We start from the raw sequence: 25,279 nt of genomic DNA on the forward strand, positions 1-25,279 counted from the left end.
TCGCACTGGCAAGTCTCCAGTCTTCTGGGACCTCTCCAGTTGACCAGGAACGCTGATAGATGATGGAAAGTGGCTTGGGTATTACCTCTGCCAGCTCCCTCAGTACTCTCGGGTGGATGTCGTCCGGCCCCATGGACTTGTGGCAGTCCAGGTGGAGTAGTAGGTCTCTGACCATTTCCTCCTGAATCGTAGGGGGTTTATTCCACTCCCCCCACTTCCCCACCGGCTCATCTTGCGGCTCAGGGGGGTGGCCTGTTCCTGCACCTTCAGGACTTCCTTCTTGAGGAGCAACCAGCCTTCCTGGACCCGTTTACCCTCCAAGACCGAATCCCAAGGGACCCTCCCTACCAGCCTCCTGAACAATTCAAAGTCTGCCCTCTGAAAGTCCAAGGTAGCAGTTTTGCTGTCCCCTCTCCTGGTTCCACCAAGAATTGAGAATTCTACCATTTCATGGTCGCTCTGAGCAAGGCAGCCCCCAACTTCCACATCTCCCACCAGACCTTCCCTGTTTGTGAACAGCAGGTCTAGCAGGGCACCTCCCCGGTAGGTTCTCTCACCAGCTGCAGAAGGAAGTTATCTTCCACACACAACAGAAACCTCCTAGACTGCTTCTGCTGCACTGTGTTGTATTCCCAGCATATATCAGGGAAGTTGAAGTCCCTCATGAGGACAAGAGCTGGCGACTGCGCAACTTCTGCCAGCTGTTCATAGAACGCCTCATCTGTCTCTTCATCCTGGTTAGGCGGTCTATAACAGACCCCCACCAGGATGTCTGCCTTGTCAGCCTTTCCTTTGATCCTAACCCCTAGACATTCAATGTTGTCTTCCCCAGTTGCAAGCTCGATAACATCAAAACACTCTCTAACATAAAGAGCCACCCACCACCCCTCCTTCCTTATCTATCCTTTCTGAAGAGCTTGTAGCCATTCACTGCAGCACTCCAGAAGAAACACAGAGCCCTGTCTGTCAGAATGTATATCACAAAACACCCAACATATTTCATCTGTTGCGTTATACACTGTCAAGAAGTACAAAATGCATAATGCTCAATGTGAAGTGTGCCAATATAAAACCAGAGCTATTTACAATGCCAGACAAATGCTATTAAAACAATGCAAATGCTATCCAAACTGCATACTTCATTCTTGCTCATTATTTTTCTGATTTTTAAATAACTTCCTCTTCCCCAGTTGATTCTTCAACTGGAAGACTCTCTCATTAGTTTATACTTGCACGAGCAGCCTTTTTGGAATTAAGAAAGTTCTTTTTCTTTTTTCTTGGAGAATTATGAGAAGAAAGCGTTGGATCACTCTGGTCACGAAACAAAAATATCTTCTCCCCTGTGTCCAATACCTCTATGGCTTCAGTAGTCACACGGTTCAAAGAAACACGTGGACCAGACTGTTCCACAGGAGGACGTGTAGGCAAACATCCCAGGTGAATGAATGAGGGTCTTTCCAGGAGGGCAAGTTGCTTCTTCTTTATCAAGCTGTATTAATGAAATAAAGAAATAAATAAAAACCTGGCAGAAAAATAGGGATTTTTATCTCATTTTATGAGATATAAAATCACGTAAGTTTACCTTATAATAAGTAACATATGGAAACTTGTTTTCTGATATAAAAGTAAGCATCTTTGGAGATGAAATAAAGTATATTAAAAAAAAATCATATATTTCCTACTGTTTTTCCTTTACCTGTCTTTTCTTCTGTTTAAAGAAAGGATCCTTTCCAAACTTTTGTTTAGCAGATCTTCCCTTACTTTGTTCTCCAGTGCTTGCCAACTCTCTTGGTTCCTCCTGAAAGAGAAGTAAAAAAAAATTCCCAGCAGCAAATCCCTAAACACACAGGATTTCTTCCCTCTTCTTATTTTAACTACAAATACCATGGCATTAATACCATGAACACTATGATATTTTTAAAAAAATGATTTAAATCACAGAAGATCACATCTCACAGTACTGCCTCAAGGACCCTTGGTTGTTCCTTGACAACATACATCCAACTAGAGGGGTCCAGTAACACAACATCTCCTTTTCTCCCTCTCCTATGTCAAGGCAGGGAACTGGAAGATAGATTTTATTATTTTAATAAACTCAGCAGAAAGAAAATGATCAGAGCAAGGTTTATAAATCTATAAAACAACCGTTTTATTTATAAATTATAACACCTCATCAATCAATTTATTTTGTTTCATGAAATAAGGAAGCAGTTTCAAAACACTTTTTTCCCCATAAAAGAATTTCCCACAATAAACTTATGCACCAGCTATTTTGATATTGTTGTCAATCTGCTTGTACAGCAAATCAATATATACAGAAAGCAATAACCTTTCACAATGGTGTATGAGAAAAAATCCCACTTACCTTTTTTTACAGCTGCCAGACTCATCTGCATTACTATCACTTTCAGCAGAACCATCTGAATATATACTGATAGAATCAAGGACAGAAAGCACTTCACCTTGTGAACTGGAGGGCAACAACAAGTTCAGAATCCTGTGCAACATCCCCATTGGTACCCTTGTCAGTCTGGCTAAATACCCTGCCAGTCGGAGCTCCTGGAAGATTAACGGGTGAAAGAGAGAGAGAGATGATATTGAAATTTAAAAAAAAAAAAAAATGGAAAAGAAGTGTTAGTGATTTTTAGCTACAAACATTAAATAATTGTTCATCACAGAAACTAAAAGTATTACTGAAAATCATTTTAGTGTCAACAGCTTTGATGTCAAGTGGTCACAATCTCATGTTCATTGCTTCTATCCACACTGGCTCCAGATGTATTGAAGTAGACCATCTCACTTCAGACAGACACTTGAAATTTCAAAAAACACAGTTCCTCTCAGGGTATGCACTTAAAGTGGATGCTCGAGGGAAAGAAGTGTAAAGTAAATTAAAGCAAGTTAAATGGCTCAAAGGATGCCAGAACAATGCTGTTCAGACCATACATGTACCTCAGGCAGCTGAAGTCATGCAGAATGTGCCAAGCATAAAAGATGACTCTTGTATGGCTCCCTCTGTCCCTCAAGATGGCTGAGTTAACTTCATTCAGCAAACCCTGCTGTAACCACAGAAGCTGGAGAGGACTGCAAAGCCCAGGTTATGTAAGAAACCCACAAGGTCCCACCATGCAGGAAGACAGTGAGCTTTTTTCTCCACAGAGGAACCCAAATCCCTTCATAAATGTTTAAACTCCATTCTTTTTTTTCACACAAGCAATTCTCAGAGCATGAGGTCAATCTTTTTTGAAATAAACTATTTTACCACAAGCACACTCTGAAAAGGACAATTCTTTCTGCTAAATCCATGCAAAAACTAACTCCCCAAGCAGCCCTAATCCAAATTTAAAAGGCCATTTACAATAACAAAAATCAATCCATCTCCTTTTTCCATAGACAAGCAGAGAATTCCTTTCCAAAATACAGGAGAGCTAGTCACTCCTCAGAGTGTCCCAGACTCTCTAGTATTGTTGTATATTTTCCATGGAAATCACTGAGATACTAGAATGAATGAGAAAAAATGCTAAAACTGATGATAGATTAGTAAAACTGATGGGCTATATGAAATATCCAATATTTTCATCCTAAAACAAAACAGGCACTGTAGTTAGGTAAGAGACATCAGTTCAGGCTTCTTAGACTAAGCAGTGATTTGGTGCTTCTATGGGAAAAATATAAAGAGCTTAAATCATAATACAGTCATCTACGTTTAATTTCTGTAGCCAACTTATACAGATCTTTCGTGTGTTGTTCTTACAAAAAACATAAAAATGACACATTTCTATAACCCACCCTTCCCTTTGGCTGAACAGTCTCAGGACCTTTAACTCAGTAATTAATATGCAGATGATCAAACCATTATGACTTCAGTACTGCTCTCCCCTGCAATAGTTTCCTCTTTAAAATATTCCTTTCTCCACTCTGACCCTTACTTTTCTGAACCAAGAATGATTTGTACTTAGTGCTACTGCTTAGCTGTCTTCTAACACAGCAGAATTCCTGATTAATTAATCCTCCAAGGCACCACACTGCTGTCAACAGTACTGCAAGTGGCATCAGCCAGGTGCACCCAGCTTATGTCTGGCAAAGGGAGTACTGATGTGTGAGCAGGCACCAGCAGTCAGTAGCACTTAGAGAAACCCACAGATATCCAGACCAGCCTGCCAAAGTGGGAAGGAGATGTGAATGTGCATTCAAATACAGGAAAGATCACACTAGTGTGGGATGAGTTTCAATCTTCAGGCATATCATATGGCGAGGTACTGTAAAGATTAGGCTGTTGCATCTTTTGTAACACTAATGGCTACCTGTGCCACCAATAATCTCATTTGTATTTCTCTGAATTTGGCCAACATGAAAATAGGAATGTATGAAATGTGATTTACAAACAGCAGATTTAAGTATTTGGTCTGAGCAATGTGCATTTAAACACCTACATGCAAGAATCAATGAATTTGACTCATGCTGTGTTTCAAGCTTACTGTTTCCAGCGACAGTCTGCCTCCATGATCTGTTCTCTCTAAAAATCAACTATTTACCTGGGGCTATAGCTACATGCTTATTTAGAACTAACTTCTCAGCCAGAGGCTTACGATCCTGAACTACCTATCATTCAAGCAAATCTCTTATTGACCCAGATCTGCCTCCATTGGCACATAAGCTGCAGGACAAAAGGTAAGAAAATAAAACAAATCTGGTTTTCCAGAGAGGGATACATCCACGGATATGAAAACTAGTCTAAACCCTCTATAAAGAAAAGAATGAATGTAAGATACAGAGGTACAACAGCTATATCTTCTTAATGATTGCCAACATAATGTGTCTGTAAATTAAGACAACAAGGAAAAAGATTTTAAATCAATTCCTATTATCAATTTAATTAATATATTAATAAATTGCCACCCTACTAAGCGTGTACTTCTTTACAGTTGAATTAAGACTACTCAGGTTTGGAACTATAGTTGGAGTTATATTTTGGCAATTGCTGAGAATAGAATTTTGCTTGTGTATCTGAAGGAGCTCTCCATATATAACAGAGACTTTGAATTTAAATACTAAGAAAAGTGCCAAGGTCTGCTGTGAAAGGATTTCTCTTGAAATGATCCACTGTTAGGAGCAGTAGCATTCAGCCACAGGGTTTGTGTCTCTCTTCTTCTACCAAGTCCTACACAGTTGCTTCAGCATTCAGCTAATTTTAACATACCACACATCCTGAAGTAATGACTTCATAAGAGAAGTAAATGCTGAGGCTCTAGCAGGCACAGCTATACTCAAGAGCAGTAGATAAACATTTCATAACATCCTTTGCAAGATCAGAACTCTTCTGCTGAGCAGCTGGCTTGTTGTATGCAACTTCTTCCTACACTTCTATACCCATGAGTATAGCAAACTAAGGACAAGAGCATGAGAATAATGCAGTATTCATGCTGTCTCTTTAAGAGTTTGCACTTAGTGTTGATGAGTGCTTTCACCAGCCCACAAAATAGCTAAACAAACACTGTGCAATGTCCCAGTCATTCCTTCAATTAGTCCAAAAACATAAGGCAAAAGCAAATTAAAAAGCATTGAAATTATGCTACGATAATGGTCTCAGTAGTGCTAATCTGCTGAAGTTGGTCTGCTGCTTAAAACTTGTACGCTGGTCAGCATTTCAGGATGCAGAATGCTGTCAGATAAATACACAATGAGCTAGCAAAAAAGGATAAAACTAATTCACACGACTGGTCCACCAAGACCAACGACTTAAACCACAGTACTACAGGGAACCATCAGCAAAGCATTTTCAATTTTTTTTGTCTGTTCTGATGTCTATTTTTCACTGACACTGAAAAAAGTTTATTTTATCTAAAACTGATTTTTACCATATTCAACAAGTATCTGAAGCATCATGTGTTTCAGCAAAATATCCACATGAGCCTGTTAACTCCTTTCCTATTTTACAAAAAAAAGAGAAATGTTGAACTCAAAAGCTTTATCCTTCTTCACAGCTAGAAAAGTGTTCTGGGATTTTAATTTGCTAGACAAGCTTCAATTGCAAATGTGCAAACAAAACCTCAACTTAGTATTACCTCTGGAAAGCATTATAGCTGTCACTGCCCATGTCATGGTTTCATACTTTAACGAATAACAGAGAATAGCTGGTGACTGCCTCATCAGCAGTACATGAGTTATTTTAATGGAACGAGAATGAACACATAAAATTTAAACTTATAAAGAAATAATCAGATCAAAACTTCATAAACAATGTACAAAGGCCCACAGCAGAAAGCATTTTATTTTTTTTAAGTTTCAGCAGGATTCCATTTCTGTGTCTTTCACAGAAAAGTCCTGGTAAAATATTAGGAGCTGTATGTCCAGCAGCCAAGGGGTCAGGAAACACAGTGAGGAGTTCAAGGCTGGAACAGAATTCAGCAGCTGTTGACAGCCATGTCTGTTCATTGAATCATAGAATCGTTTGAGTTGGAAGGGACCTTTAAAGGTCATCTAGTCCAACTCCCCTGCAATCAACAGGGACACCACAGCTACATCAGGTTGCTCAGACACTGGTCCAACCTGGCCCTGAAAGTCTCCAGGGATGGGGCAGCAACCACATATCTGGGCAACCTGTTCCAATGCCTCACCACCCTCACTGTGAAACACTTTTAAATACCAGATCCCAAACCATCAAGGTGAACACACTAGCAAGATAGTTTGGAAAAAAAAAAAAAAAGGGATAAAAGAGATTGCAAGAGAAAAATCAAAGAGGAAAATAATAATATATAATAGTGGCAATGCTGGTCACAACCTCCTCAGGAAACACTTTCAAATGCTACCCTCTGCAAGACATGTCAGAATGGATTTTTGGTGCTTCTATTATTACATCAAGAGAACAGGAAACATGGGGAGTATTAGACTAGGTTTGAATTCCCACTCTCTCATTTAATTCATTAGCACAAAGTGAGATACTCAACTCTAGGATAGCACCTTAGCCATCATGCTGCCAGATGAGTCAAATATCTTCCAGCAAGGCTTGTGCAATGCTTCTGCTTTGAACAGAGCCCAAGTATCCCAAAGAGAGACAGAACAAAGTGCTTATCACGCTCCTATGAGTTTCAGGAGATCTTGACGGAAGTTTCTAACTAAAATCGGAGTAAAGTTCAGAAAACAGGTGCTACCTTCCTAGTGAATCTCAAATGTAATATACAGCAGCCTTACTTTAAGCTGATCTCAAATAGCCATCTAACTCAACAAAGGATAAAGAGTTCATAATCCTGAATAGAAACACCTGAGACACTGTAAAACCTGATACTCCCTTAGACTAAGCGGCCTGTTTCTCCTTAGCTTGCTGGCATCTGAAATTCACATTTTCTTCTACATGTGGCTGCAGGTGTCCTTGAGTGGCAAGACACCTGGACGCTAAAAGGTGTACCACCTACAGCATTCTGATGCTAGCTTTTTATCTCAAGCAAGACCTGCAGATAAAACCTGGGGATAACTGATTCATTTTTAATGCTTTTTATGGAACTGACAGGCAGACAACAGATATTAAATTATACCCAATGAAAAGGTGGTATTCTTTACGAAAACAATATGAGTAAGGATACTAGTAAACTTAACTAGCAGTGCCTCTGTAATTTAGTTCTGTAATGCAATCAATGCAAATCATTTCTCACAGATTGAGAGCTAAACAAAAGCCCTGTCTTAACACAAGAAAATCAGACTGTAGGCCTGTCTGTAAAATAGAAACTCATGCAATTTAGTTCTCTCCATGGAATAAAATGCAACAGGAAAACTGCCGGAAAGGATTTGAAAGTGAACAAAAAGTATTACAACTTAGTAAAATTAAAAAGGCTGAAAGTAGGTCAGAATGAACCAGTCAATGGTAATATAAGCTGCAAACACCAGAACTGGCAGTGACTATTAGCAGAACTGGGTCCAAGTACATCTGCAATGGCTCCCAAAAAAGAAGAAAAGTTTCCAGATACAGCTGTAATTTAAACTTGAAACCTTCCTTCAATTTCATGCTTACCTGACTATAAAGTGCTGAAAATGAATCCATTTCGATATTTTCCAAGAGATCTTCAAGCACCATGCAATTCCATTGCTCATCTCTCAAGCTGAAGTGAAAGATAGAATTAACATAGAAATCTTCCCAGAAACAATGACTGTATTACACACAACAATATCTGAAAGCCATCCATTCAGGAAGCTCTTATCAGCTATGCTGGTTGAACAACATAACTTCTAAAATAAGCAAGCTTCTCCCCTTCCCTTCTCCCCTGAATCACGACACAAAATCAGAGCAGAGTCTGAGGCTACAGTCTTGCACAAAATAAAAATCTGAAATTGCTCCAAAAGACTGTGATTCAGTCTGTCCTCCTATCATCTCAAATTTCATCATCACGCTTTTCAATACATTGTGGATCTTTTTGATGCTGAAATAACAATAAACTGTTAGCTTTCTCGTTACCGATGATTTTTTCATTCTAGGCCAAATTATGTAGCAATTATAATGCAATTTGAGAAAAATACAATACTCACTTCTTCCACTATGTTTACAGATACATAGGAAAGACTAGCTGCTGTTTCTTTGAAAGCATGTCTAATATACCTACCTCCTGTAGTATTCCCAAGCCAGTAATCTATTTTCTCTTCTAGTAATTCTACAATAGGAGAGTCATTAATCTACATCAGGTATCCTTTCAGAGTTAGAGCAGAGTGCAATAGCTCTATTCAAAATCTATCAGAAACCTTTCAACAAATCAACGGGTACGAGGGAAACCCTCTTTGTAACGTAAAACAGGTGGTAGGCTTTTAATACTGTGTAATATACACAGAAATGTTATTTCTAACACCTCAAACCCTTATAAAGGTAACACAGTATTTCATAATTTCACACATTATCACCTATTTTTGCTGGGTAACCTCCATGACAAGACTGATATTTCTACATATCTCCTAGGATACATGACTGTTTGGGATTTTTTTTCCCCACTGATATTTTTACTTAAAAACTGGTCAGGGAAAAGTGACAAGCCTATCTCTGAGGAAGACTTTATATATAACATCAAAGATGACTGTACGACAGAGAATTCAGTCTAAAGCGTGACAGTGGAGATGGAAATTTAATTTTATTGTCTTGGCTACTTCCTCTGATTCCAACAGAGCAGGTTTCATTGAAGTCCCTACCTAGTCTCTTGGGAAGTGAAGAAACAGGATTAGAATTCTTTCCCCCCTTGCTGCTATTGCTACATTTTCATTGGCTCCATCAAGAAATAGTCCTACAGGACATCACAATCCAAATGCAACTAAATTATTATACCATGTTTCTTATTTCAGTGTTCCTGAGACTTCTTTGTTACACACTGGGCCACATCACAAAAAAGGCACTGTTCAAACACAGATGCACAGGCCCTCCCCAACAATGCAGAACACTTTGCTGTGTCCCTGTGGTATCTTAAGGTCTATAATGACGGCAGTGAGTTAGTAATATCCGAGACCAAAGCACTCACCTTTGCTGGTGCAGGTTTATAAACTGCATACATTTATTCATGGCCTGTCTTAGCAGAAACGTCACCTGTCTGTCGACATTTGTTTCTACAGTTTTACTTGAAAGTCTCAATCCATCTGGTGTCCATCTCTGCTTATTCATTATATGTTGCTGCTGCTGCACTGACTCCTTATGCAACATTTCATACTCCAGCTTCCTGTCAAGTTCTTCTATCTCCTGGAAGTTGAACACACATAGTGATGAAAAGTTGCAATTTATCTTGGAAGAACGAATTCCATTTGGAGGGAAGAAAAAGGATGACATCGGTTTGTGTTATTTATTTATTCATTTTGTCATTCTACCCAACCACACGCAGTCATAACACTTTCCAATGCACTGAATATCTTCAGTAAATATGACTTGCACACTATGAATATCAGAACAATGCCTACAGATGAGTCAATTTCCACTGCTGATGCTCTCTGAAACCTTCTGCTATAGAGGACATCTAGAAAGTACACTTCAGAAGCCTGAGATCCAGCAAAAGAATGGTGCTGTTAGAATTAATCTATGAGCTGCATAAAGCTACTGAAATAACATGAGAAACTGAGCAAGACTAATTTCAGTTATACTGCATTAATTGCTAGTATTAAAGAGATAAAAAGTTCAAAGAAAGTAATTCATCTTTAGAGTAATAAAACTAGAGTTAAAATAGAATGCTCTAAAAATTGAAGGGTTAAAAGCCTTCATTAAAGCCTCAGTTTTAAGTAGATTGGATCTCTCATGCCAAACTATCTCTCCCTGGTCAAACAATCAAACTTGACTCCAAAAGGAAGGGTTCATATTCCAGTCTTCATGGGTCATTTTTGTCTGACCTCAAACAAGCTAATAAATATCTCAGCACCCTACTTCCCAACCCGTAGCTTAGATAAAAATTCAGTATCTTTCCCATTTCTTCCCCCACCTCATCAGCTGTATTCGTATTACAAATTCATTGGATCATGGCATCTCTAAGTGTCTGCCCCTCAGTCAGCAATATTTGACACTGGAGCTCAGATTTACACTCCCTAACACCAAAAATGAATATAACTTGCTCTCTCTGAGGGGATGAAGCATATACACAAATAACCAAACAAGCTTGTTTCACTGACTGGCAAAACTATCACTAATGTAGTATTTGGGAATCCTGTGTAATCTGATATAGTTGTTTTAAAATGACAGGTGTTAAAATTTGCCAGGTGGTGGGATAAAGGACCAGAATTAAACACAGCAAGATACAAAGGTTTGATCACCAGGAGATGACTTCTGTAAACTGCCAATGCCCAAAATATTTTTTTCCCAGCTAAAATATTTTTTAGCTCAGTTCTTTCATGTTGGATAAAGAATCCACTGCTATTCTACATCTCTTTTCTGTCTCTCCTTCAGTATCTTTTCTGCATCTGTTCAAGGACAAAGAAGCTAAGGGTAATCTCTTTGCAGAGGATAGGACAAAGCCCACTCTCTTCTCTGGGACCTCTTACACTTCTTGCATTAAAGGTAATAATCCCATATTAAATTATTTTAATACTCTGTCTACATGGAACTTTCCCTATTTCCTACAGATTTAATGCAATTTTTTAAAAAAAGTCTAGAATGATATAAACATACCTACTCCTGTTTTAAGAGAAGCTCTATAGAGATGAGAGCATTAGAATTTAAGCTGGAGTTTTCACAGCAATAGCTTTCTAATGATGCCCTATAGCAAAATGGTATTGCTCTTAAAAAAACATTTTGTTTGTTCTACTCCAGTGCTCTCCCAAGCCTCACTTGGATGGTCACAAATAGCAGACATAAAAAAAATATTTCCTTATGAATACTGAGCACTGAAGTATTGAAAAAGGATTAAAAAAATTGTCACATATCAACTAGGTAGCAAATACGATGAAGGGAAAAAGTCCTTCTGAAGTTTCTACTACATACATAAGGCATGTGAGCATGCTCAGAGTATAGTAAACAGGCAGGTGCATCTTTAAAAGCTCCATGATTTAAATATAACATGTAGTTATGGATTTTCCTGTATTGTTAGAATTAGTAAAATGTGAAAAATTTTGTAACACATTCCTGACAAATTATACACTAATTATACACTAGTGAGTCATGACTCACTAGTTGTCTTCCTAATTGTCTTCCTTGTGAACAACAAAATTTTAACATTAATTAGTTATCAAAATACTGCTCTTTCTGACCGTAGATCTCGGTACATCACTGTTGTAAAAATAAAAAACCATAACATAGGATCTTCTCTAGCTCTTATACTTTGCTTTGCTTTATTTCCCTTACTTCAAGCACCAGAGTGCATATAAACACAGAAATTCAAGAGGAGACCATCAGGAGATGCAAACCAGCACAACTAAATTGAACCCCAATAAGCTACAGTCACAGCTGCTGTCTCCTAGCAGGAACTTTTCACAACTTCATTACTTACCGGATTATGAGCTTCTAGAATCTGAATACATTCCGATTTTGACAGGGTTTTTGACATGCTCAGTTTTTCCAAGAGCAACGCTTGCACATTTATGATCGCAGCATAGAGCTCCAACATTTTGCATTTTTTAACACTCTTTTGAAACTCCAAAGAAGCAATATATGCTCCAAGTTTATTTTCCAGATCATATATCTGACAGTCTTTCTCAAGTAGCAACTCATACTTGACCTAAAAAATGACAGACAAAAGATAACAAGATTAACCTAAAACCTTACATGCACACTCATGATTTTACTTCTCTGAAATTAATAGACTGGATTAAAACAGCAAAGAAATCAAAGCTGTTATCACAAAATATATTGCTTAAAAAAGTACTTATAGCATTGCATTTCAGGCTTTTACCGTATTTAAAATGATCAAAAAATACTGTAGTTAGGTGTGCTTTTTCAATGAGATACGGCTTTATTTTAGGTAAAGATAACTTTAATATTAAATACTAACCTGGAATACTGGGTCTATATTAATTTTTAATGTAATAGAAATAAAAATAGAATACAAACAAATCTCTGCTTACCTATGTCATTGGCTAAATAGTGAGACAAAATATATGCTTCCAATTAGCAAAAGTAATATAAAATTAATGGAAAGACTATATTTAGCTTCAAATTGGTATGTGTCAGTTGATACTGACCAGTAAAATTCAACCTACGATCCTTTAAGCAAATAACCAAAAATGCTCTTTTGTAAACAACATTAAACTCTAAATCAAGAGCCTGCTGGTAATGGATTTCAAACAGGATTAAAACTGGATTGAGTAAACATCAAACAGGATCAAATTGAAATGCTCTGACTCAGTAACTATGTTGCTGCCACATATCTAATGGGATCTACACAGAAAAAATCCACAAGTGAAAGGAAAACTCTGCATTTACAAGCACACAATCAAATACGATATGATTGATGAGCCCTCCATTCTCCACCACTGACATTCATGGCCAGTGAAATTGCCCCTGCATCTGTTATTCTGCATCTCAAGTCATTAAAACCTTATTAGCTTTCTAATCATGTTTTTATTGTCAAGCTTTTATTCCATTCATGTTAATCAGAATTACATATTTTTTTTTATTTGTGGTTTGCCTTAAAGGAGCATGATGCCCATGATTTTTCTCTGGAAATTTTATTGGTAAGAAATTTCCCAAGAGTGATTATGTATCATCCAAATTTCATTGTCCCATAGGTATAGCTAAATTCAAAATGTGATTTGAAATAAACAATGCTTATGGAATGTTCATGCTCATATGATTTTCTCCAAAACCTCCATTACATGATGTGGAACATCCTTGAACACAAAGGAAAAAGATTACCATCAGGAAATATATCTTACCACTGAGAATTAGACAATAACAGCAAAAGAGTAAAGAAATCATCTTATAAATACAATGTAGAAGCAAGTCTCCATCTTAAAAGACAGACATGTCTTTCAATATTACTGTTAATCTAAATAAGCAAGCAAATGGCTAACAAACATATTGGATATTTGACTTCAGAACAGAACTTAGCTCAGATTGTACTGGAAATACAGCAAACGTAAATGCTAAAAACTAAGTTGTTACTTTTGAACAATGGAGTCAGAGCTCTCCAGTGAAAAGCAAAAATAATGGCCAAAATCTGGATTTGGTGGAAAAAGAGCTGAGCTGCTTCCAAGTGCTCTTTAAAAAATGTAAACAAAAGTAGATGATTTGTACCTTAAACTAGACACAAAAATATCCATTTCTTGTTTCCATGTTCCAGCTTTCAGAAGGCAATATTCAATACTAATACTATTTTTATGTGTGTATCTTTTACATTCTTTGCAAGTAGGTGAGAAACATAAAATGAATTTGAGGGTATTTTCAATGCTATGGTTTTTACTGAAAAGCTGATAATTTTAGCATTTCCCATCTAACTTCACAATCCCACAATTCACAAGCATTCAGACATCTATATTACACTATAGCAATACCAAACAGAAATCACATAAAACCAAAAACTTCTGTAAACAATTCTACAAATCACAGTTCCGATTTGGATTGCATAAGACAGCCAATCTCACCCAGCTCTGGGTTTGTTTGTTGTTTTGCTTTTCTATCTTGTCAAAGAAAACTTATTTTCAAAAGCTAAAACATTATTTCAAGATATTCTTATGAAGCAATGATACAAGACTGTAGTGCCGAGGCACATATTTTAAAAGTCTTCCTTTGAAAGCCTGTGCATAAGATAAACCTCTTCAAGTTACATCTGACTTGGTCACTTAACACTTCCCTAACAACAGCTGGTGTCTACCAAGGCATTCTCTGCAGACGGAAATAAAACACTACAGGCGACAATTTAAAGGGCTAGAAATGAACCAGGCTGGACAACTGATGCCACAAATCACCTTTTAAATTTTGACACTGTTGAGTTTTGAGAACAATGGAATCACGACTGAATGATTTATACTATAAGAATTCAGTATAACACCACCTATTCAAGGAACAAGGGAAAAAGTTCAACAACACCTACCTGACAAGGATCAAACAGGATCATTTTCAAAAGCTTTAGTCTATGATGCTCTCTATTCAACATATTAGGGCAACTTCTTAACTAGCATGAATTATCATTAATTAATATATATTACATAATCTAAGTTATTCAGCACTCATTCACTAGCTTGAAAATGTTACAACAAGAGGCAGAATACATACATTTGCATACAATGCCAGAATACATACAATTTTTACAATTTCTCAAAAAGTGGAAAACATATGCTTGTGGAAAGATTTGGTTTATATGACACAAAATTAGTAAGCAATATCTGAAGGCTGCTTTTGTTGTTCAAAAGAAAGATGTGCTATAAGCCTTTAAAGATACAGATAAAAAACTACACAAATGTTGTCACAGATGTGTGCACACAACTGAATTTGAAATGTGCTTCTTTCCTCACAGGAGGCTCCATTTCAAATACAAGGATTTTAAGTGAATTATATGAGATCTGAGGATGGGTGAATGAATAATGAATGAGTAAATGAGAGATCCTACATAAGTTTGAACCCATTAAAATGAATAATGAATAAGGATCAAAATGCAGTTATACACTTCATATAGATACAAGAATGTATATTTTAATTGTAGCTGAATTCAAAGGCCAAGGAGATGACACTGATGACAGAAACACATACTTCCTTTGTCAACCACTTCAAATACCACATAGGTTTACACAAGATGTTCGGTATATTCCATGAACCATAAGACAAAACAAGATAATATTTATGTATTATTAAGTATGAAGCCATATGTTAAGTGCACCCAAATACATTGGAAGGATATTCCAGCTTTATAATTCAGCTTCCATTCAACATCATAAAATAAATCAGCAGCTCTTAAATGAATAATTACACTGCTCTGACTGGTACTACTATATATCCATCTGAGTTTCTTTCTGCCAGTTGTTAGTTCTGGAATCACAGCTCTCCAAACAGAAAGGAATGTAGGAAAATCAAAATTTGCAAGTAGATTTGACTTCAGCATGATATACGTGGTGACTTCAGTCAAAGTTGGATGAAATACTGGTTTCAAACTAAATTATGAACTTCTTTTAAACAAATATTTCCTCGCCACTCATGAAGCATTTTATCATATCAAGCAGAAGACTGTAAAATACTGCTTGACATTGCACAATTTAGTGTAATACATTAGAATATCAAACTACACTGTTCATGATGCATCAACTTCTATGTCTGAACTTTTGCCACTAACACCATTTGAAATGTCTAAAGTAAATTTAAAAAAAATCAAATTCTGTAAATGTACTGTGATTAGTTCTCTCCTTGAAAGCACTGGCTTCCAAATTCAATACCTTATTCACTAATTGCTAGTTAGTGATGTCTCTGTCTTAAATTTTACAAATTATGGAAATGATCTGAAAACATACATCATTACGTGCAATTCCTAAGACTTTTCTCATGCAAGTCTATTCCTATTGAAGTTTTTTACCCTAACCTGTAGGGTTAATAGACTAAGGAATGTCACTATTTTCACCGCTGTCTTTCTTTTGAGATAGGTAACTGCTATTTCAGAACTGCTATATCTTCATGTCAAATGTGTAGGATAGCTCAAAACAGCTATGAAGCACAAATAGGTAAAATCTGCTTTCAATTTTTTTTCACAGCACAGTGGATGATATTCTCACATAAAGACCAGGCTTCAAACTTAGAATCATAGAATGACTTGGGTTGGAAGGGACCTTTAAGACTGATCAATTCCAACCCTGTCCATGGGAAATGGGCAGGGTTGTATTCCACTAGATGAGGCTGCCCAGGGCCCCATCCAATTGGCCTTGAACACCTCCAAGGATGAGGCATCCACAGCTTCTCGGGGTAACCTGTTCCAGCGCCTCACCACTGTGAGTAAAGAATTTTCACCTAACATCAAACCTAAATCTCCCCTTTTAATTTAAAGTCATTCTCCCTTGTCCTTTCACTATCTGCACATGTTGAAAGTTAGTCTTCCTCTTGCTTACAAGCTCCCTTCAAGTACTGGAAGGCAGCAGTGAGGTCTCCCTGGAGCTTTCTCTTCTCCAAGCTGAATCCCAGCTCCCTCAACCTTCTTTCATAGGAGAGGTGCTCCAGCCCTCTAATAATCTTTGTGGCCTCCCTTGGATCCACTCCAGCAGCTCCACATCTTTCCCGTGTTGGGTGCCCCAGCCTGGATGCAGTACTGCAGGTGTGGCCTCACAAGGGCAGAGGGGGACCATACCCTCCCTTGCCCTGCTGGCCACCCCTCTTTGGATCCAGCCCATGATGCTGTTGCCTTTCCAGCTCACTATATTCTTTCTACAACTTCTCTGGCACATCTCTTTTACACTATTTCAAAACAATATATCCTGTTGCTGCTTTCATGAACATTAGCTACAAAACAAATTATAGCAATCCTGTAGCTATATATAATATAATAAAATTTATATATATATAAATTATATAATCCTGTAGCAGAGACAAGAACCCAGGATACCATGTGAACACTTGCAGGAGAATAGCAGCAGTGAATGGAAAAGAAATACAGCTGAACAGTGCTCCACTGTTTTTCTTCTCCCCTTTGAACTGGCTGTGAAACTTCAGGTGGTTAATTCCAAGTTAGATGATAAAAGTGTCTACATTAATGTAAAATTTAGAAGTGTAAGATTCTGAGGAATGAGGTAACTGACTGCCAAAGGCAGAAGAAAGGAACTCTTATTCATTGATCAGCATATGGTTTATGGCAGTACTTTTTTGTTCTAATGATAATGTGACAACTAATGAGTTTCCTTAACAATAGTTTAGTATCTGCATTGGGAAAAGCCTAAAACATTTGGCTTTTTACAACTAATATGCAGTTACACAATTAAAGCAACAAAAGGCATGCCAGATTGTGAACGTAAAACTAAAACAAACACTGAGGCTGAGAGAAGCTAAACATCCAGTTTTAAAACAAAATTCTAACAAAAATTTAAGCCAATATTTGCACCAAAGTTGTTGTAATAATGAATGCTTATGAGCTGGGCCCACACTCAGTTATACATTCCAGTAAAAAAAAAAAAATTAAATTTTGGAAGTCATGGAAACAGGTATTGAAGCCCAAAGTACAGATGTCCCCAGTTACAGATTATATGCACTCTTGGATAATAGCTCTTAAATTATCAGAGAGCGGTAAAATACACTTGGCCCCTTGTCTCACTCTTGCATAAGCATTTGCTCTCACTTTCAAAGACTGGATGCCAGATAAGCCTTTGCTTTTACCATCTGCAACAAATAATAACAAAATGCTCATCTCACATAAAAGTAATTTTTTTTCTGAATAAACATGCTGACCCATGATTTTACACTCCTCAGTGTATTCCGAGGTATAAAAAGCACAAGAAACAAGTGTAAGAACAAAACTGTGTCCAAATTTATACTAAAATTGATACTGCAGTCATTTGTGGAAGTATTTTTATCCACCAATTTTAACTCCAGTGACACTTGTTCTGCATAAATCTTATAGTAGCTGAGCACTACCTATGTCTAACAGTTGTCACTGTAATATTTCTCTAATATAGGAAATTAATATTACCCTTATCATCCATATGAGAAAGCAAAGCAGAGAAAGATTAAAGAGCATGAACAATGACTCATGGATCTCATGGAAAGTCTGGGGGCAGAGAAGGACAAAGACTCCAAAATCCTGTATTGGCACAAGACCCACCCATTCCTTAAGGATTAACACTAGATTGGGACTGAGACCCTCATAAAAGATACCCATTATATTCAAGGCTCTCTTAATAAGTTGAGCATAAACAAACTCAGCACCTACCCAAAACATCTTCTAAGAACCCACTTCTGGGTTCTGAGCAGCATTTGAAGAGGTCCATGAACTAAATCTTGCTCAGCAGTGAAGCATGTTCCACTATTTGAAAGACTCCTTAAGAAAGCCAAAGGACCTAGATGCATCTTGCAGTCAATGCATACACTCACTAAACCCTAGAACCATCTGATGAAACAGAGTTACCAAAATGTTTTCAGGTCTAAGATTGAAAAATTAAAGCAAATTGTTAATCCTTACATGCATCTTAACAAATGTAGTCAACAGTAGAAAGATCGCTCACACCATTTCACCTCATTCATTCTTTATCTTAATTACTTAAAATATAGGCTCTGACCCCAGTACAGAAAATGCTTGCATTTACCTTATTCAAATTTCCATCTTTCACTGAATCTTCAAAAATGAAAATTTTGTCCTGTAAAGATTTCTTCAAAGTATCGATCTTATTTCTATTCTTGGATCCTGTTTTCTTCGTTTTGGAATGCAGCTGTAAGAAGATGAGCATGAAGCGCTTTATTTGTAAGACACAGATGTATATGTTAACATTAAGATTACTACTAACTGTATTCGGCAGATTCAGTAATTAATGAAACTCATGGCAAGGACAATTTTCACTAAGAAAATATTTCTAAAATGCATGTGTTGGCTATTCACTCACAAGATTCCTTTCAGACATTCAGACAAAGCTGGAACTTTCTTTTTAAATTTCTTTCAAGTAGAATTATATATTCATCCTTCCCATGAAAACTGTCATAAATTTTATTTTAAACAACCTTTTAGCAGTGACAATACAACAAGATTTTAACAGATACATTATCTCCCTGGCACGGTTAAAAATGAACAAAGAATATTAATTTAAGAGCTACATTGTTTTCAAGACACATTATATGAATCTCAAATGAACCATGATAGTATTAAGGGGCACCGTTCCATGTAATCAAATTATTCTTGACCTTTATATTTCTTTACAAGAATATCAACTAAGTATAATGTACTCTTGGGGAAATTATAACATCTGTTCAACTATAAGGCTTTGCAAAGTCATTTTCTTTTTTAAGTACTTCAGAAATTACTAAGGTTTTGATCTAGCCTACTTTCTAGCGCAATTATTCCAAGTTCATTTACACATTTAGAAAACATAACTGAAACAAAACAAAGCAAAGCAAAGTCCTTCATTTACAACAGCATCAGACAAATCATATAGGAAACAATTTTCTTTCTCCTGCTTAAAGATGGTAAACAATTTATGACTCCACAGGTTTTACATTTTACTGAAGCTATTAAACACCCTTCACACCATTATTTAAAACAAAAATAGGGCTAGATTTGATAGATGGGAAAGTTGTTGGTAAAGTCTCTCCAACTTTAAATCTACTTATGTAGATTTAAAACAAACAAACAGAAGAAAAAAACCCCTGTACCTGGACAATTCTTTCAGAAAGAAGAATCAGGTATCAAGCTATATTGTTGCCAAGAAAGATCAGCTAACTCAGGAGTTTTACTTTCTTAAGCGAACAAGATAATGTAGGACATTCCTCAAAAAGTGCTCCCTAATCTGCCCTTACTTCCTCCTTATTGCCAGATTTAGTGAAGTATGAGGCTTGCAAGAGAAATCATAATTTGGGTTGTCTCTGGTCTTCACTGAAGCTTAGCAGCGTTCCAGGTTTTGACATTTCAGTGGCTCTCCTCGGAAACATGGCTCCTTTCGGCCACCCAACTGCTTCCTTACACTACGCCTTCATCTTGGCAAGGCTGGAGGAAATTGAAGCAGTAGCTATACACAGGTGTGTGTGAAGTAAGCATATTCCCCTCTGCTCAGTTACCTTTAAGGTCCACCATTTGCCCACAGAAAGAGCATACTTCGTTGTCATCCCTATGGAGAAGCTATGGACCTGTATCTGCAGATGAGGCTGACAACCTGTGGATAGCCTACATGAACACCTCACCCATTCCCAGACTGATCCCAAATGTTCCCACCTGCTTATTTGTCATTGCTAGATTCTGATTGACTTTCAGTAGCTGCGCATCCCTCCACTCCAGCTCAAAAGCCTGAAGTAAAATTCTTGCTCTTATCTTGGTCAGAGCCAAGCTGCTGTCAAGCTGAGAAAAGCAGCAGTGGAACTCTCGCCTCATTTTGAGCAATTCCTCTTCCGATAGCGAAAGGGGCAAAGTTAGAAGCTGCCTGTTGGGAAAAAAAAAAAAAAAAAAAGTAAAACCATTTGCTGTTCAGCAATACAAACAACTTTGCACAAAATTTAAAGGCATGCACAACAATACATAGAATCATAGAATTGCTCAGGTTGGAAAAGACCTTCAAGATCATCAAGTCCAACCGCAACCTAACCATACTACTCTAACAACCCACCACTAAATCATATCCCTGAGCACCACATCCAAACAGTTTTTAAACACATTCAGGGATGGTGACTCAACCACCTCCTGTACCAGTGATTAACAACCCTTTCTGTAAAGAAGGTTTTCCTGATATCCAACCTAAACCTCCCCTGGAGCAACTTGAGGCCATTTCCCCTTGTTCTGTCACCAGGGAGAAGAGACCAACCCTGCTCTCACTGCAATCACCTTTCAGGTATTTGAAGAGAGCAATGAGGTCTGCCCTCAGCCTCCTCTTCCCCAGACTAAACAGCCCCAGTTCCTTTAGTCGCTCCTTGTAGGGCATATTCTCCAAGCCCTTCACAAGCCTTGCTGCCCTTACTTTGTACATGACCCCGATAATTCTTTTTTGTCTTATGCATCCATGAGTTATTCATTTCACATGGGTCTGAGATGCTCAATATGTTCCAAATTTCCTTGGTGATACTTTAATTTCTGCATGCAAAAAACTTTCTGGACTGTAAAAAACATTTGCAAAATGAAACAGATTCAGAATTTAAAAAAAATAAATACAATTTTGATCACTTCTCTTATGCATAGAAGTCTTCCACTACCACTTCAGACAATACAAACTCTGAATTTAGGGCTGTAATTATCGTAAAGGCTTCCTGTAAAGCTTCTTTGTGCTTTTTCCCAGCACTTAGCTGTCACAGCCACTGAGAGTGGAGGAAAAAGTATCTCTTTATCATAAACTCATATATGTAATCTGTCCCATCACTAAGTGGTTTGACTTGTTCTTTGTAGAAAAGCTTTCAGCAGTCTGAACAACATGGATTACATTTTAACAATGTGAATCACTCAGAATTCATCTTTTGTAGAAGAAAGGTTTCGAACACAGAAGTCTGGGGAAATACTCCTCAGGTCAAGGTGAAGTTGACATTAAAAAAAAAAAGATGCCAGAGCTTAGATTGATTTGACTAACCTTAAACTACATTCATATTCTTATCATGAGACTAAAATATTATTTGAACATTTCATAAAAGTAGATTAACTTTTCTTCTGAAATTTTTCCAGTTCCCAAAAATGCATTTGAAGTATGAAGAGTACATATTTTTTAAAAAAAGCATTTTTCTTTTTAAAATGTTATCATCCTATAAGTTCCATTAAGACTGATGCTTTTAATGAATATAACACAGCCCTACATAATGAGTTCAGAAATTCTGATTCTATTCCTGTTTACTGATTCAGCAAACTGAAATTGCTGAAAACTCTGAAAACACTGAAACTCCATATGAAAACATATTGAATATGTGTAGTGTTCACTTAAAAATAATTATTTACAGCAATATTACACCAACTAAGCATTTACAGTATACTTGCTATTCCTCATGCTGTCTTAGACCTTCAACAGAGGAAAATCCATATTGTGTAAGTGTTTGCGCAAAGATTGCAAACCGCAATTTCTAAAGCCCATATTTTAAAAAAGCTTTCAGCATGAATGATCTTCACAAACTTTGGAGTGACTCATTGTCTCTTCAATAAGCAATAAAAAGGGAAAGCTATCATTCAAAATAATTCTTTGTGAAAACTATATGGCAGATGAAAATGCAAAAGTAAGAGCTGGCATCTGTGATTGAACTATCAAAATCAACAGCCAAGGATTAAAGAAAAAGACAGTGATAGATTGTAAGGGGCTTTTGATAGAACAGTTGCATAAATGCTGAACTTCTTGTATGTACTTGCCAGTATTTTACTGGAAAAAGCAAGCAGCTTACTATTGCTGTAAATACAGATAGCATCTAACAAACGTAACAGGCAATGCTGTAGACTGGAACACAATTACCATGGAATCGAAAATTAGGAAATGAAAGACCTGCTGGGTCATACAATCTCCTTTCCAACCCGCTTTCCTGCAGGTCTGTTCTCAGCAATATATTCTGAGATAATAAGCTAGAAGATTTACTGAAATGGCTTACAGGAAAGTATTTAAAATGCTGAATAAAATGCAAGGGCCTTGAAAACAAAACCAAACCAAGACACACACGGATTTTATCCTTTAACAAAGCAAACATGCAGTGGACAAGGTTTCTTGTCTTGTCTTGCCTATACAGCAGGCAAACTTAAGAGACATGCATGCTGCCTGGACAAAAATGCCCAAGCAAATCAGTTCTATTTATAGAAGGACTATGAAGCAGAAAGTTTAAATGATGCATTTTTTTCTGTTTGATTTCTCACATTTGGTGTGCTTGTTCCTGAGGCTCCACACATTGCCTGTTCCAGTGGTTTCCTGTAAAGCTACAATTCTGTTCCCATGTCTCTAACCAAGTCTGTTATTAAATACATTGTATAGGAAACATAGCACTGTAAACTGTCAGGTGATAAAGCAACCAGACAAAAATGTACTTGAAAGACAAATGTTTAAGAACACTGCAAACTTATCAAGGACCCTGCTGCACAGCACCGTGCATGATTTCTCTTGGCTACTGTCATGGTCCCTCCCTTCCTAAGGTCTCCCAGTGGTGGTGGCAAAGCCTCCCACCTTCCCACCTCCCCATGGTCACATCGCAGCATACAGCAATGACCAGAGGACGTGCCTGAGGTCAGCAAACCTCTGCAGCATCACCTGCATAGTATGCCATGTTGTCCCTCTGCCTTGGGGTCTCGGTATCAGCAGCACTTTGTCAGCAGGACAAATTGGCCAAGCATGAAGTGTGGAGCTCAAGAACTGGAGGGGTACGCTACTGGGCTGGACATTTATGAAATAAGTAGAAATACTGTTGTAGAGCATAAATGAGCACATGATGGATAAGGCTTGACTTGTGGCTGGAAGGAATATATAAAAATTGAATGCAGGGCTAATTAGGTCTGACATACTAAATGACATTTGCAAAGTATTGGATCTCTGAGAACAGACTGAGAACAATAATGAAAGATGCACAAGTGACACCTGACACAGAGTGAACTGAAGTATAAAAATAGCACTCCACCTTTTCGGTTTCGAAAACAATGTTTCCTGGAAATTCCACTGAACAGTTAGACTGTAGCGTTAGACTGTCAGCTCATGCTGCTGGCTCTGCAGGGGCTGAGCATTTGTGAGAAACCAGTTCCCAGGTGCATGACAGAGAACTGATCATTAACAATTACAACCAGACAGGTATGTCAGCTACTAGTTAATTACTATTTAGGAAAATAGAAGAAAATAGATACTTGCATGAATACTGATTGTTCCCAGCTCCTTAATTTTTTTTGTTGTGAAATACTACTTTCCAGCTCTTGGCTTAGTTTTTGCCTGGTGAGCTGAAGCAACTCTTCAGCAGCCATGCTCTTTTCATGTTCTTCCCTTTCAAGCTGTTCATGTTTAACAATGACCTCTTTTTTATGCTCCTCCACAACTTCTAGCAGGAACATCTTTGGCACACTGAGTTTTATCAGTTCTTGCACAAATACTCCATTCTGAATAAGTTTAAGTTCTTCAACAGTTTTCTCTGTTATATTAAATATAAGGTCTCTCAGCTCTTCACTGGCTTCATTATCCAGCTTTTCAGTCAGTTCTTCAAATTCAATAGCGTGATCACTCAGAAGAGTTTTCCAGTGGCTCAGGTAGTCAGTGATCTCCTTTGAGGTTCTGAAGGGGTTCCCTACCAACAGCTGCTCCTTCCAATGCTCTTTCTGCTGATTCATTTGCCAAAAAGAGGAACAAGGTTAAGAGAAGAAACAGCTCTCAAATTTAATCTTGTTAAATATGCATATTACAGCAAAGCAAAATTTCTACCTTTCAGTGTTCTCAAAAGTGCTTTTCAGTGCCAAGAGACTTACTTAGCATGCAATGTGATGGCTTTATGTGCATATAGCAGGCCTGAGGTAACTCAGACTACTGTTAGATAGAAGGGCCTGGACCTACAGACATGTATGACCATGTGGTTTGACATAATCCCAAAAAGATAAAACTGTAACAATGTGTAGGTAGACTAAGCAGATGGGCTTCATGAGTTTCTTCACTTACATTAATTTCTTGCAGGCTTTTTTTTTTTTTTTAAGAATAGCTATTAATTACTGAATAATAAACACAATACAATACATGATAGTATACAGCAAATAACAATCAACAATTATTTTCATTTCTGTTTTGGCTGACCTCCATCACAAGAACTATGCCTTACTTTTCAACTCATTCAATTATTCCTTCATGTTAAGCCCTGTGAAAATAAATTTACTGAAAATAATTACCTTTTGCAACATTTTCCACTTTCGCTTGGTAATGAGTTTCTGATGAAGCTCTTGCTTTTCTTGTTTTAAATCATGATCGAATTTTTGTTTAACAGAATTAATTTCAGCCTCTGCTCGGTCCAGCAGTGTTCCCAAATGACTTTCAGGTAGATGACCTGCTCTGTAATAACAGTGTTTATCCCAAATTATCCTCTTATCCCAAATTCTTATAAGCAAAAGGATATTTGACACAATTAGTACTGTAATAAGGCTCAACAAAGTAGCCACAAAGAAAGATCTTCTATTTTTCAGCAGTAACATAGTTCTCAAACAAACAAGCAGATAACACAAAGACGACTCTCATCTCAACAAGGAGTGCAGAATTAAGGCAGTTTGCAAGGGCAGAGTACGAAGAAGGAATGGGAAGAAGGAAGGAAGTGGAGGCAAATGCAAAACCA

General features: G+C 37.4%; 1 protein-coding gene across 3 annotated transcripts in view; it reads right to left on the reverse strand.

Annotated features, from left to right (window-relative positions):
* Positions 998-25,279, reverse strand: part of EVC2 (EvC ciliary complex subunit 2) — a 67,739-nt gene continuing 43,457 nt past the window's right edge. For 2 of the 3 annotated variants that reach the window (XM_021393981.1, XM_021393982.1), the window contains exons 13-22: positions 24,843-25,002; positions 23,827-24,287; positions 20,262-20,466; positions 18,649-18,771; positions 11,931-12,158; positions 9,489-9,703; positions 8,006-8,093; positions 2,366-2,559; positions 1,697-1,798; positions 998-1,489 (exon numbers count right to left, since the gene is read on the reverse strand). In XM_021393981.1, the coding sequence (XP_021249656.1) occupies positions 1,219-1,489; positions 1,697-1,798; positions 2,366-2,559; positions 8,006-8,093; positions 9,489-9,703; positions 11,931-12,158; positions 18,649-18,771; positions 20,262-20,466; positions 23,827-24,287; positions 24,843-25,002 (2,047 nt within the window). In that variant the 3' untranslated portion in view covers positions 998-1,218. The remainder of the gene's footprint in view (positions 1,490-1,696; positions 1,799-2,365; positions 2,560-8,005; positions 8,094-9,488; positions 9,704-11,930; positions 12,159-18,648; positions 18,772-20,261; positions 20,467-23,826; positions 24,288-24,842; positions 25,003-25,279) is intronic. The other variant, XM_021393980.1, reaches the window with a different exon arrangement.

This window comes from Numida meleagris, chromosome 4 (genome assembly GCF_002078875.1).
Source record: "Numida meleagris isolate 19003 breed g44 Domestic line chromosome 4, NumMel1.0, whole genome shotgun sequence".
Lineage (NCBI taxonomy): Eukaryota > Metazoa > Chordata > Aves > Galliformes > Numididae > Numida > Numida meleagris.